This window comes from Salmo salar, chromosome 29 (assembly GCF_965601325.2).
Source record: "Salmo salar chromosome 29, fSalSal1, whole genome shotgun sequence".
In the NCBI taxonomy this organism is placed as follows: domain Eukaryota; kingdom Metazoa; phylum Chordata; class Actinopteri; order Salmoniformes; family Salmonidae; genus Salmo; species Salmo salar.
Window position 1 is genome coordinate 41,097,220 of NC_138319.1, and position 15,501 is coordinate 41,112,720.

General features: G+C 41.9%; 1 protein-coding gene across 2 annotated transcripts in view; it reads right to left on the bottom strand.

Moving 5' to 3' along the window:
• LOC106590681 (procollagen-lysine,2-oxoglutarate 5-dioxygenase 2) overlaps positions 1-15,501 on the bottom strand; it is a 131,877-nt gene that overhangs the window by 27,499 nt on the left and 88,877 nt on the right. For both annotated transcript variants that reach the window (XM_014181840.3, XM_014181839.3), the window contains exons 11-12: positions 9,958-10,062; positions 1,867-1,992 (exon numbers count right to left, since the gene is read on the bottom strand). In XM_014181840.3, coding sequence (XP_014037315.3) covers positions 1,867-1,992; positions 9,958-10,062 — 231 coding nt within the window. The remainder of the gene's footprint in view (positions 1-1,866; positions 1,993-9,957; positions 10,063-15,501) is intronic.

Consider the following 15,501-nt stretch of genomic DNA (forward strand, 5'->3'; position numbering starts at 1 on the left):
TGTGTAGTTTATTGGGTTGACCTTGAATTGGAGGCAGCTGTTCCTCGTTGCCTCTAATTGAAGGTCCTATTTAATAGGGATGTTTTTTTCCATGGGGTTTGTGGGTAGTTGTTCCGTGTGTAGCTGTGTGCCTTTCAGGACTGTTTCTCATCGTTGTTTTTGTTTAAGTATTTATTTTGGTTTTCTTCTCAATAAATAAGAAGATGAGCAAACACATTCCCGCTGCGCCTTGGTCCCATCTTTACGACGTGACAAAAAGTCTGGAATATGATCACTTTCCTGGTTTAGGAAGAGCGGTCTGGAATATGATCACTCTCCTGGTTAGGAAGAGCGGTCTGGAATATAATCACTCTCCTGGTTTAGGAAGTGATCACTCTCCTGGTTTAGGAAGAGAAGTCTGGAATAGGATCACCAGGAAGAGAGGTCTGGGTTAGGAAGACGGTGGTCTGGGTTAGGAAGACGGAGGTCTGGGTTAGGAAGACGGAGGTCTGGGTTAGGAGGACGGAGGTCTGGGTTAGGAAGACGGAGGTCTGGTTTAGGAAGACGGAGGTCTGGGTTAGGAGGACGGAGGTCTGGGTTAGGAGGACGGAGGTCTGGGTTAGGAGGACGGAGGTCTGGGTTAGGAGGACGGAGGTCTGGTTTAGGAAGACGGAGGTCTGGTTTAGGAGGACGGAGGTCTGGGTTAGGAAGACGGAGGTCTGGGTTAGGAAGACGGAGGTCTGGTTTAGGAAGACGGAGGTCTGGGTTAGGAAGACGGAGGTCTAGGTTAGGAGGACGGAGGTCTGGTTTAGGAGGACGGAGGTCTAGGTTAGGAAGACGGAGGTCTGGTTTAGGAAGACGGAGGTCTGGGTTAGGAAGACGGAGGTCTGGGTTAGGAAGACGGAGGTCTGGGTTAGGAAGACGGAGGTCTAGGTTAGGAAGACGGAGGTCTAGGTTAGGAGGACGGAGGTCTGGTTTAGGAGGACGGAGGTCTGGGTTAGGAAGACGGAGGTCTGGGTTAGGAAGACAGAGGTCTGGGTTAGGAAGACAGAGGTCTTCCTAAATCAGATCCTTTACGGTTTATTTTACACACAACCATTCACTCACATAATCCATACACCTCAACCTAGTACACCATCTAGTAAACCAACTAGTAACCCATAAACCCTGGCCCTGACAACCTAGTAAACTAACGAGTAACCCATAAACCCTGGCCCTGACAACCTAGTACACCATCTAGTACACTAACTAATAACCCATAACCCCTGGCCCTGACAACCTAGTAAACTAACGAGTAACCCATAAACCCTGGCCCTGACAACCTAGTACACCATCTAGTACACTAACTAATAACCCATAACCCCTGGCCCTGACAACCTAGTAAACTAACGAGTAACCCATAAACCCTGGCCCTGACAACCTAGTACACCATCTAGTACACTAACTAATAACCCATAAACCCTGGCCCTGACAACCTAGTAAACTAACGAGTAACCCATAAACCCTGGCCCTGACAACCTAGTACACCATCTAGTACACTAACTAATAACCCATAAACCCTGGCCCTGACAACCTAGTAAACTAACGAGTAACCCATAAACCCAGGCTCTGACAACCTAGTAAACTAACGAGTAACCCATAAACCCACGCTCTGACAACCTAGTAAACTAACGAGTAACCCATAAACCCTGGCCATGACAACCTAGTAAACTATCTAGGAGCTTTCACGGTTTAAAGGCATAATTTTGTGGCACTGCAGCTTCCATGAAACAGATCAGTGAGTGAGTAATACTCCTAAATTTACAAATCACCCAGAATGTTTATATATACAGGAGTGATGGTTTATAAGAAGAACCCAACCCCATTGGTTGAGGACAGGAGACTTACACACGCTTGCTCTGCACAATGTCGATGTAGTCTTCAGAACGGGCATAGTAACCATCCAGACTCAACGCTCCCCAGAAGTTGGACCACAGCTTGCCATGACGAGTGACAAGGGGACCAATTATTTTCCTGCAGAAAAGAGAGAAGAAGAAAGATAGAGAGACTGTCATTATCATTCAGTAAAAATAATTTGTGCAGAGTAGAAACAGGGAAGAGACTCAGGGGTATGCTAATTTGATATAGAGGAGACATAACCCACTCTATTAAATTATTCAAAACAGGAACATTTTACATTTGGCTAGAAATTGATAAGGAAATTATAACAGAGAAAAATGGCCTCACGTGTGCTACCTAGAGTATATCCCACCAATAGAATCCACATACTTTAACGAAGACAGCTTCTCCATCCTAGAGAGGGAGATCAATTATTTCAAGGCTCAGGGACATGCACTAGTCTGTAGCGACCTAAATGCAAGAACTGGACAAGAACCTGACACTCTCAGCACACAGGGGGACAAACACTTACCTGGAGGTAACAGTATTCCCTCCAAAATATGCTCCCCTAAACACAACTATGACAAACCTACCAACAAAAATGGGTTACAACTCCTGCAGCTCTGTTGCACGCTGGGTCTGTACATAGTCAATGGTAGGCTTCGAGGGGACTAATTTGGTAGGAACACTTATAGCTCATCCCTTGCCGGTAGTAATTTAGATTATTTTATCACTGACCTCAACCCAGAGTCTCTCAGAGCGTTCACAGTCAGCCCACTAACACCCCTATCAGATCACAGCAGAATCACACTCTACTTGAACAGAGCAATACTCAATCATGAGGCATCAAAGCCAAAGGATCTGAATAATATTAAGAAATGCTATAGATGGAAGGAATGTAGTGTGGACACCTACAAAAAAAAAAAAATTAGGTAACAAGAAATTCAATCCCTTTTAGACAACTTCCTGGACAAAACATTGGACTGTAATTGTTTAACTAGGTAAGTCAGTTCAGAAGAAATTCTTATTTTCAATGACAGTCTAGGAACAGTGGGTTAACTGCCTTTTTCAGAACAACAGATTATTACCTTGTCAGCTTGGGGATTTGATCTTGCAACCTTTCAGTTACAAGTCAAACACTCTAACCACTAGGCTACCTGCCGCCCCACCTTCACCTTTACACCTTCACTGTAATAGTGAAGGTGTAAACTTGGCAGTATAAAGCCTAAGACTATATTTGACTTTTCAGCTTCCCTATCAAATCTAAAAATTGCAAACAGACAACCTAAGAAAATTAACAACAATGACAAATGATTTGAAGAAGAATGCAAAAACCTACACTACAGAAAAAGAAGGAACAGCACGTCAAAAATCAGCTCAATCTAATTGAAGAATCCATAGAATCTAACCACTTCTGGGAAAAGTGGTAACCACTAAACAAACAACAACACGAAGAGTTATCTATCCAAAACGAATATCTATGGGTAAAACACTTCTCCAAACAGCAAAAACATAAACAGTATCTCACAAAAGTGAGTACACCCCTCACATTTTTGTAAATATTTGAGTATATCTTTTCATGTGACAACACTGAAGAAATGACACTTTGCTACAATGTAAAGTAGTGAGTGTACAGTTTGTTTAACAGTGTAAATTTGCTGTCCCCTCAAAATAACACAACACACAGCCATTAATGTCTAAACCGCTGGCAACAAAAGTGAGTACTGTACAGTAATGAATGAACTACAAGACAAAATAAAAACCCTCCAACCCAAAAAGGCTGTGGTGTTGATGGTATCCTACATGAAATAACAAAAATATACAGACCACAAATTCAAATTGGCTATACTTAAACATCATCCTCAGCTCTGGCATCTTCCCCAATATTTGAAACCAAGGACTGACAACCTCAATCCACAGAAGTGGAGACACATTTGACCCCAATAACTACCGTGGGATATGCGTCAACAGCAACCTTGGGAAAATACTCTGCATTATAATTAACTGCAGACTTCTACATTTCCTCAGTGCAAACAATGTACTGAGCAAATGTCAATTTTTTTGGGACCAAATTACCGTACGACAGACCACGTATTCACCTTGCACACCCTAATTGACAAACAAATAAAAACAAAACACCTCAAAACACCTCGAATTGGACGAGGAGTTCTTCTTCAATGAGTCGGACATGACTCAGACTACTGCAGACGCCCGGCCAGGACCCGATCGCCGTGATTTGCTGGAGAAGGAAACTGAGATTTCAAGGCAAAAAAATGAGGGTGCCTTGCTAGGATCAGATAACAAGTGGCTAATCTGCCCTTGCCTTCCATCCTGCTAGCTAACGTTCAATCGCTGTAAAATAAATGGGACGAACTGAAAGCAGGTATATCCTACCAACGGAACATTATGAAATGTAATATCTTATGTTTCACCGAGTCATGGCTGAACGACGACATTAAGAACATACAGCTGGCGGGTTATACAGGATTGTATATATCGATATATATAGATATCGGCAAGACAGAACAGCAAGACACGGGATGGGGGCCTATGTATTTATGTAAACAACAGCTGGTGCAAGATATCTAAGGAAGTCTCAAGGTTTTGCTCGCCTCATGATAAGCACTATCTACCAAGAGAGTTTTCATCTGTATTTTTTTGTATCTGTCTACATAAAACCGCATTAAATGAGCTCTATTCCACCATAAGCAAACAGGAAAACGCTCATCCAGAGGCAGCACTCCTAGTGGCTGGTGACTTTAATGCAGGGAATCTTAAATCAGTTCTACTGATTTTCTATCAGCACGTTAAATGTGCAACCAGAGGGAAAAAGTTTTTCGGACTACCTTTATGCCACACACAGAGAGACACGTACAAAGTTCTCCCTCGCCCTCCATTTCGAAAATCTGACCATAACTCTACCCTCCTGATTCCTGCGAAATTAAAGCAGGAAGCACCCGTGACTCGGCCAATAAAAAAGTGGTCAGATGAAGCAGATGCTAAACTACAGGACTGTTTTGCTATCACAGACTGGAATATGTTCCGAGGATTCTTCCGATTGCATTGAGGAGTACACCACATCAGCCACTGGCTTTATCAATAAGTGCATCGAGGACGTCGTCCCCACAGTGATCGTATGTACATACCCCAACCAGAAGCCATGGATTACAGGCAACATTCGCTCTGAGCTAAAGGGTAGAGCTGCTGCTTTCAAGGTGCGGGACTCAAATCCGGAAGCTTATAAGAAATCCCGCTATGCCCTCCGACGAACCATCAAACAGGTAAAGCGTGAATACAGGACTAAGATCGAATCGTACTACACCGACTCCGACGCTCGTCGGATGTGACAGGGCTTGCAAACTATTACAGACTACAAAGGGAAACCCAACCGAGAGCTGCCCAGTGACACGAGCCTACCAGACAAGCTAAATAACTTCTATGCTCGCTTCGAGGCAAATAACACTGAAACATGATTGAGTGTATCAGCTGTTTCGGATGACTGTGTGATCACATTCTCCGCAGCTGATGTGAGTAAGAGCTTTAAACAGGTCAACATTCACAAGGCCGCAGGGCCAGATGGATTACCAGGACGTGTACTCCGAGCATGCACTGACCAAATGGCAATTGTCGTCACTGATATTTTCAACCTCTCCCTGTCTGAGTCTGTAATATCAACATGTTTCAAGCAGACCACCATAGTCCCTATGCCCAAGAATACTAAGGTAACCTGCCTAAATGACTACTGACCTGTAGCACTCACGTCTGTAGACATGAAATGCTTTGAAAGGCTAGTCAAATAAACACGATTATCCCAGAAACCCTAGGCCCACTCCAATTTCCATACCACACTAAGAGATCCACAGATGATGCAATCTCTATTACACTCTACACTGCCCTTTCCCAACTCGACAAAATGAACACCTATGTGAGAATTCTATTCATTGACTACAGCTCAGCATTCAACACCATAGTGCCCTCAAATCTCATCACCCAGCTAAGGAACCTGGGACTAAACACCCCCCCTCTGCAACTGGATGCTAGACTTCATGACAGGCCACGACAGGCCACCCCAGGTGGTAAGCGTAGGTAACAACACATCCGCCATGCTGATCCTCAACACAGGGTCCCTCAGGGGTATATGCTTAGTCCCCTCCTGTACTCCATCCTGTTCACTCATGACTGCACGGCCAGGCACAACTCCAACACCATCATTAAGTTTGCCTGATCACCAACAACGATGAGACAGCCTATAGGGAGGAGGTCAGAGACTTGACCCTGTGGTGCAAGGACAACAACCTCTCCCTCAACATGATCAAGACTAAGGAGATTATTGTGGACTACAGGAAAAGGAGGACCGAGCACGCCCCCATTCTCATCAACAGGGCTATAGTGGAGCAGGTTGAGAGCTTCAAGTTCCTTGGTGTCCACATCACCAACAAACTAACATGGTCCAAGCACACCAAGACAGTCGTAAAGCAGGCATGACAAAACCTATTCCACTTAAAAATTGTCGAAGACTGCAGCCACCGTAGTCGTAGACCGTTCTCTCTGCTACCGCATGGCAAGCGGTACCGGAGCGCCAAGTCTAGGTCCAAGATGCTACTAAACAGTTTCTACCCCCAAGCCATACGACTCATAAACAGCGAATCAAATTGCCACCCAGACTATTTGCACCCCCGTCTTTTAGTCACTTTAGTAACCCTGCATGTACATAATTACCTCAATTACCTCGAAACCGGTACCTCCGCACATTGACACTTTGACTCGGTACCAGTACGACCTGTATATATCCCCGCTATTGTTATTTACTGCTCTTTAATTATTTGTTTTTCTTATCTCGTACATTTTTTTTGGGGGGGGGGGGGTTCTTAAAACTGCATTGTTGGTTAAGGGCTTGTAGGTAAGTATTTCACTGTAAGGTATTACACCTGTTGTATTCGGCGCATGTGACAAATACATTTGATTTGATTTGATTTGAATGGCAAAGTCTTCTTATGCTTTGTTAAACTTCAAAAAAGCTTTTGTCTCAATTTGGCTTGAGGGTCTGCTATACAAATTGATGGAAAGCGGTGTCGGGGGAAAAAACATACAACATTACACAAATAACAAGTCTAAAATTGACAAAAATCACACAGATTTCTTTCCACTGGGCTGTGGGGTAAGACAGGGATGCAGCTTAAGCCCACCTTCTTCAACATATATATCAACGAATTGACGAGGGCACTAGAACAGTCTGCAGCACCCGGCCTCACCCTACTAGAATCTGAAGTCAAATGTCTCCTGTTTGCTGATGATCTGGTGCTTCTGTCACTAACCAAGGAGGGCCTACAGCAGCACCTGGATCTTCTGCACAGATTCTGACAGACCTGGGCCCTGACAGTAAATCTCAGTAAGACAAAAATAATGGTATCCCAAAAAAGGTTCAGTTGCAAGGACCACAAGTACAAATTCCATCTAGACACCATTGACATAGAGCACACAAAAAACAATATATACCTCGGCCTAAACACCAGCACCACAGGTTCCACAAAAGCCACAAATTGGTGCATTCACCTTATGATATCCAGTGGAACAACCACTTTACAATAGTACATCTATATATTTTTTGGGGGGTGGGGGGGTTAGAAGGATTACTTTATCCTATCCCAGGTATTCCTTAAAGAGGTGGGGTTTCAGGTGTCTCCGGAAGGTGGTGATTGACTCCGCTGTCCTGGCGTCGTGAGGGAGCTTGTTCCACCATTGGGGTGCCAGAGCAGCGAACAGTTTTGACGGGGCTGAGCGGGAACTGTGCTTCTGCAGAGGTAGGGAGGCGAGCAGGCCAGAGGTGGATGAACGCAGTGCCCTTCTTTGGGTGTAGGGACTGATCAAAGCTGTGAATGATCTGAGAGACAAGGCAAGAAGGGCCTACTATGCCATCAAAAGGAACATCAAATTCGACATACGAATTAGGATCTGGCTAGAAATACTTGAATCAGTTATAGAACCAATTTCCCTTTATGGTTGTGAGGTCTGGGGTCCGTTCACCAAGCAAGGATTCACAAAATGGGACAAACACCAATTTCAGACTCTACATGCAGAACTCTGCAAAAACAACCTCCGTGTACAATGTAAAACAACAAATAATGCATGCAGAGCAGAATTAGGCCGATACCCACTAATTATTAAAATCCAGAAAAGAGCCGTTAAATTCTACAAACACCTAAAAGGAAGCGATTCCCAAACCTTTAATAACAAAGCCATCACCTACAGAGAAATGAACCTGGAGAAGAGCTCCCTAAGCAAGCTGGTCCTCGTTACAACACGGTATATAGACATAATATGACATTTCAATTTTGTTTATCCATTTCACTTGATTTGGCAATGTAAACATGTTTCCCATGCCAATAAAGCTCTTGACTTGAACTGAGAGCGAGCGAGTGAGACAGAGAGAGATAAAGAGAGAGAGACACAGAGAGAGAGAGAGAGAGAGAGACACAGAGAGAGAGAGAGAGAGAGAGAGAGAGAGAGAGAGAGAGAGAGAGAGAGACAGAGAGAGAGAGAGAGACAGAGAGAGAGAGACAGAGAGAGAGAGAGACAGAGAGAGAGAGAGACAGAGAGAGAGAGAGACAGAGAGAGAGAGAGACAGAGAGACAGAGAGAGACAGAGAGAGACAGAGAGAGAGAGATAGAGAGAGATAGAGAGAGACAGAAAGACAGAGAGAGAGAGACAGAGAGACAGAGAGAGACAGAGAGAGACAGAGAGAGACAGAGAGAGAGAGACAGCGAGAGAGAGAGAGAGAGAGAGACAGCGAGAGAGAGAGAGAGAGAGCGAGAGAGAGAGCGAGAGAGAGAGAGAGAGAGAGACAGAGACAGAGAGAGACAGAGAGAGAGAGAGAGAGACACAGAGAGACAGAGAGAGAGACAGAGAGAGAGAGACAGAGAGAGACAGAGAGACACAGAGAGTAATTCTGTCAAACAGGATATAACTAGGTGTCATCTTCCAGACAGTCAGCCACCAGATATACTGGGTGTCTTAGTGGTGTAACAAACATCCTGCATCTCAGAACTCAAACACCAACCCCCAAAGTGGCCCGGGAGGACTGCTACCAAGTGGGTAAAACTAGAGCAGAACCTCACCGGGTCATATTACAGTAAACCCAGACATAATACTATTCCGAATTCACACAGGCATTCTCCTGGCCAGCTACTAAACGGTGGTAGGAGACACAAGGTCTCTCGGCGTGAGTTTACGTTTAAATGTGCGTGAGACACAGGACCCACATCCCTCGCTGTTGGAGCTCAAACACTATATTTCTAAAGCCACGAAAATCACGAAGAACGGAGCTATCGTGATTCCCGAGGGGAAAAAACAACTTATATAGGATACATTACCATAAATTACAGCGTACATCTGCAATATGGACGCAATGTAGGAAATGGGATGGACAACAAGGAAATTCTGAATGTCCAGGATTGTAGACAGATTGGAGAGTTCCCATGGCCTCTTTAAATAACCCAGAGAGGCTTTCTCTTCAGGCCTCCAGGGTTGAGTCTTAAATAGCACCCTATTCCCTATGTCGTGCCCTACATTTTGACCAGGACCTATAGAGCTATAGGGAATAGAGGTGCAATTTGGGACTAAAAACCAGGGCTCCACTCTGTCACAGGTCTGCCACCACCACAAAGACATCTGGTTTAAAGAGACAATGCTTGGAAAATCCAGAGGAGGGAAAATATATACAAAACAGACAGACTGTATAAAACAGACAGACTGTATGAAACAGACAGACTGTATAAAACAGCAGTAATATAACCTTCAGCAATAATATAACCTTCAGCAGTAATATAACCTTCAGCAGTAATATAACCTTCAGCAGTAATATAACATTCAACAGTCTGCAGCAGTAATATATCCTTCAGCAGTAATATAACCTTCAGCAGTCTTCAGCAGTAATATAACCTTCAGCAGTCTGCAGCAGTAATATAACCTTCAGCAGTAATATAACCTTCAGCAGTAATATAACCTGCAGCAGTAATATAACCTTCAGCAGTAATATAACATTCAGCAGACTGGCCTGATTAACCCTTAACCCTAATTTGAGACAGTTACACCATACCATACCTATTCTGCTCGATGAGGATTTTCAGGGTCTGTCTGTTGGTGAGCATCACGTCCGTATCCATACTGAGGTAAAAGTCACAGCCCGGGTCCTTACGACACAGCCCCCTGGTTTAAAGAAATGGAGAAAACAAAACATCCCATCAATCATTACTGATCAATTCAACTGACAACATGATGATAGCCTGATGCACCACCAAGCACATACTTTGACATAAATCGTAATTTGCAAGATAGCGATTATTAGATCCTAAGTAAACACTACTCTCTGCTAATTCTATACTGCAGAGAGTTAGTTCTCAACGAGCTTGTTAGTTAGTTAGTTATCTATGAGCCTGTTAGTTAGTTAGTTCTCAATGAGCCTGTTAGTTAGTTAGTTCTCAACGAGCCTGTTAGTTAGTTAGTTCTCAACGAGCCTGTTAGTTAGTTAGTTCTCAACGAGCCTGTTAGTTAGTTAGTTCACTTTGAGCCTGTTAGTTAGTTAGTTCACTATGAGCCTGTTAGTTAGTTAGTTCTCTATGAGCCTGTTAGTTAGTTAGTTCACTATGAGCCTGTTAGTTAGTTAGTTCTCAACGAGCCTGTTAGTTAGTTATTTCTCTATGAGCCTGTTAGTTAGTTAGTTCTCTATGAGCCTGTTAGTTAGTTCTCTATGAGCCTGTTAGTTAGTTCTCAACGAGCCTGTTAGTTAGTTAGTTCTCTATGAGCCTGTTAGTTAGTTAGTTCTCAACGAGCCTGTTAGTTAGTTAGTTCACTATGAGCCTGTTAGTTAGTTAGTTCACTATGAGCCTGTTAGTTAGTTAGTTCATCTATGAGCCTGTTAGTTAGTTAGTTCACTATGAGCCTGTTAGTTAGTTAGTTCCTATGAGCCTGTTAGTTAGTTAGTTCACTATGAGCCTGTTAGTTAGTTAGTTCTCTATGAGCCTGTTAGTTAGTTAGTTCTCTATGAGCCTGTTAGTTAGTTAGTTCACTATGAGCCTGTTAGTTAGTTAGTTAGTTCTCTATGAGCCTGTTAGTTAGTTAGTTCACTATGAGCCTGTTAGTTAGTTAGTTCTCTATGAGCCTGTTAGTTAGTTAGTTCTCTATGAGCCTGTTAGTTAGTTAGTTCACTATGAGCCTGTTAGTTAGTTAGTTCTCTATGAGCCTGTTAGTTAGTTAGTTCTCTATGAGCCTGTTAGTTAGTTAGTTCACTATGAGCCTGTTAGTTAGTTAGTTCTCTATGAGCCTGTTAGTTAGTAAGTTAGTTCACTATGAGCCTGTTAGTTAGTTAGTTCACTATGAGCCTGTTAGTTAGTTAGTTCTCTATGAGCCTGTTAGTTAGTTCTCTATGAGCCTGTTAGTTAGTTAGTTCACTATGAGCCTGTTAGTTAGTTAGTTCACTATGAGTCTGTTAGTTAGTTAGTTCACTATGAGCCTGTTAGTTAGTTCTCTATGAGCCTGTTAGTTAGTTAGTTCACTATGAGCCTGTTAGTTAGTTAGTTCTCTATGAGCCTGTTAGTTAGTTAGTTCTCTATGAGCCTGTTAGTTAGTTAGTTCTCTATGAGCCTGTTAGTTAGTTAGTTCACTATGAGCCTGTTAGTTAGTTAGTTCTCTATGAGCCTGTTAGTTAGTTAGTTCACTATGAGCCTGTTAGTTGGTTAGTTCTCAATGAGCCTGTTAGTTAGTTAGTTCTCTATGAGCCTGTTAGTTAGTTAGTTCTCTATGAGCCTGTTAGTTAGTTCACTATGAGCCTGTTAGTTAGTTAGTTCTCTATGAGCCTGTTAGTTAGTTAGTTCTCTATGAGCCGTGTTAGTTAGTTCTCTATGAGCCTGTTAGTTAGTCAGTAGTTCTCTATGAGCCGGTGTTAGTTAGCCTTGAGCCGTTAGTTAGTTCACTATGAGCCTGTTAGCTTAGTTAGTTCACTATGAGCCTGTTAGTTAGTTAGTCCTTGGCCGGGAGCCTATGAGCCGTGTTAGTTAGTTAGCCTTGGCCGGGGTCTCCATGAGCCTGTTAGTTAGTTCTCTATGAGCCTGTTAGTTAGTTAGTTCACTATGAGCCTGGTAGTTAGTTAGTTCACTATGAGCCTGGTAGTTAGTTAGTTCACTATGAGCCTGTTAGTTAGTTAGTTAGTTCACTATGAGCCTGTTAGTTAGTTAGTTCACTATGAGCCTGTTAGTTAGTTAGTTCACTATGAGCCTATTAGTTAGTTAGTTAGTTAGTTCTCTATGAGCCTGTTAGTTAGTTAGTTCACTATGAGCCTGTTAGTTAGTTAGTTCTCTATGAGCCTGTTAGTTAGTTAGTTCTCTATGAGCCTGTTAGTTAGTTAGTTCACTATGAGCCTGTTAGTTAGTTAGTTAGTTCACTATGAGCCTGTTAGTTAGTTAGTTCTCTATGAGCCTGTTAGTTAGTTAGTTCACTATGAGCCTGTTAGTTAGTTAGTTCACTATGAGCCTGTTAGTTAGTTAGTTCTCTATGAGCCTGTTAGTTAGTTCTCTATGAGCCTGTTAGTTAGTTAGTTCACTATGAGCCTGTTAGTTAGTTAGTTCACTATGAGCCTGTTAGTTAGTTCTCTATGAGCCTGTTAGTTAGTTAGTTCACTATGAGCCTGTTAGTTATTTCTCTATGAGCCTGTTAGTTAGTTAGTTCTCTATGAACCTGTTAGTTAGTTAGTTCTCTATGAGCCTGTTAGTTAGTTAGTTAGTTCACTATGAGCCTGTAAGTTCTCTATGAGTCTGTTAGTTAGTTAGTTCACTATGAGCCTGTTAGTTAGTTAGGTAGTTCACTATGAGCCTGTTAGTTAGTTAGTTCTCTATGAGCCTGTTAGTTAGTTAGTTCACTATGAGCCTGTTATAAGTTAGTTCTCTATGAGCCTGTTAGTTAGTTAGTTCTCTATGAGCCTGTTAGTTAGTTAGTTCACTATGAGCCTGTTAGTTAGTTCTCTATGAGTCTGTGAGTTAGTTAGTTCACTATGAGCCTGTTAGTTAGTTCTCTATGAGCCTGTTAGTTAGTTAGTTCACTATGAGCCTGTTACTTAGTTCACTATGAGCCTGTTAGTTAGTTAGTTCTCTATGAGCCTGTTAGTTAGTTAGTTCACTATGAGCCTGTTAGTTAGTTAGTTCACTATGAGCCTGTTAGTTAGTTAGTTCTCTATGAGCCTGTTAGTTAGTTCTCTATGAGCCTGTTAGTTAGTTAGTTCACTATGAGCCTGTTAGTTAGTTAGTTCACTATGAGCCTGTTAGTTAGTTCTCTATGAGCCTGTTAGTTAGTTCTCAACGAGCCTGTTAGTTAGTTCTCAACGAGCCTGTTAGTTAGTTAGTTCACTATGAGCCTGTTAGTTAGTTAGTTCTCTATGAGCCTGTTAGTTAGTTAGTTAGTTCTCTATGAGCCTGTTAGTTAGTTAGTTAGTTAGTTCTCTATGAGCCTGTTAGTTAGTTAGTTCTCTATGAGCCTGTTAGTTAGTTAGTTAGTTCTCTATGAGCCTGTTAGTTAGTTCACTATGAGCCTGTTAGTTAGTTAGTTCTCTATGAGCCTGTTTGTTAGTTAGTTCTCTATGAGCCTGTTAGTTAGTTAGTTAGTTCTCTATGAGCCTGTTAGTTAGTTAGTTCTCTATGAGCCTGTTAGTTAGTTCACTATGAGCCTGTTAGTTAGTTAGTTAGTTCACTATGAGCCTGTTAGTTAGTTAGTTCTCTATGAGCCTGTTAGTTAGTTAGTTCACTATGAGTCTGTTAGTTAGTTCACTATGAGCCTGTTAGTTAGTTAGTTCACTATGAGCCTGTTAGTTAGTTCTCTATGATCCTGTTAGTTAGTTAGTTCTCTATGAGTCTGTTAGTTAGTTAGTTCTCTATGAGCCTGTTAGTTAGTTAGTTCACTATGAGCCTGTTAGTTAGTTCTCTATGAGCCTGTTAGTTAGTTAGTTCACTATGAGCCTGTTAGTTAGTTCACTATGAGCCTGTTAGTTAGTTAGTTCTCTATGAGCCTGTTAGTTAGTTCTCTATGAGCCTGTTAGTTAGTTAGTTCACTATGAGCCTGTTAGTTAGTTAGTTCACTATGAGCCTGTTAGTTAGTTCTCTATGAGCCTGTTAGTTAGTTAGTTCACTATAAGCCTGTTAGTTATTTCACTATGAGCCTGTTAGTTAGTTAGTTCTCTATGAACCTGTTAGTTAGTTAGTTCTCTATGAGCCTGTTAGTTAGTTAGTTAGTTCACTATGAGCCTGTAAGTTCTCTATGAGTCTGTTAGTTAGTTAGTTCACTATGAGCCTGTTAGTTAGTTAGGTAGTTCACTATGAGCCTGTTAGTTAGTTAGTTCTCTATGAGCCTGTTAGTTAGTTAGTTCACTATGAGCCTGTTATAAGTTAGTTCTCTATGAGCCTGTTAGTTAGTTAGTTCTCTATGAGCCTGTTAGTTAGTTAGTTCACTATGAGCCTGTTAGTTAGTTCTCTATGAGTCTGTGAGTTAGTTAGTTCACTATGAGCCTGTTAGTTAGTTCTCTATGAGCCTGTTAGTTAGTTAGTTCACTATGAGCCTGTTACTTAGTTCACTATGAGCCTGTTAGTTAGTTAGTTCACTATGAGCCTGTTAGTTAGTTAGTTCACTATGAGCCTGTTAGTTAGTTAGTTCTCTATGAGCCTGTTAGTTAGTTCTCTATGAGCCTGTTAGTTAGTTAGTTCACTATGAGCCTGTTAGTTAGTTAGTTCACTATGAGCCTGTTAGTTAGTTCTCTATGAGCCTGTTAGTTAGTTCTCAACGAGCCTGTTAGTTAGTTCTCAACGAGCCTGTTAGTTAGTTAGTTCACTATGAGCCTGTTAGTTAGTTAGTTCTCTATGAGCCTGTTAGTTAGTTAGTTAGTTCTCTATGAGCCTGTTAGTTAGTTAGTTCTCTATGAGCCTGTTAGTTAGTTAGTTAGTTCTCTATGAGCCTGTTAGTTAGTTCACTATGAGCCTGTTAGTTAGTTAGTTCTCTATGAGCCTGTTTGTTAGTTAGTTCTCTATGAGCCTGTTAGTTAGTTAGTTAGTTCTCTATGAGCCTGTTAGTTAGTTAGTTCTCTATGAGCCTGTTAGTTAGTTCACTATGAGCCTGTTAGTTAGTTAGTTCACTATGAGCCTGTTAGTTAGTTAGTTCTCTATGAGCCTGTTAGTTAGTTAGTTCACTATGAGTCTGTTAGTTAGTTCACTATGAGCCTGTTAGTTAGTTAGTTCACTATGAGCCTGTTAGTTAGTTCTCTATGATCCTGTTAGTTAGTTAGTTCTCTATGAGTCTGTTAGTTAGTTAGTTCTCTATGAGCCTGTTAGTTAGTTAGTTCTCTATGAGCCTGTTAGTTAGTTAGTTAGTTCTCTATGTGCCTGTTAGTTAGTTCACTATGAGCCTGTTAGTTAGTTAGTTCTCTATGAGCCTGTTTGTTAGTTAGTTCTCTATGAGCCTGTTAGTTAGTCAGTTAGTTCTCTATGAGCCTGTTAGTTAGTTAGTTCTCTATGAGCCTGTTAGTTAGTTCACTATGAGCCTGTTAGTTAGTTAGTTAGTTCACTATGAGCCTGTTAGTTAGTTAGTTCTCTATGAGCCTGTTAGTTAGTTAGT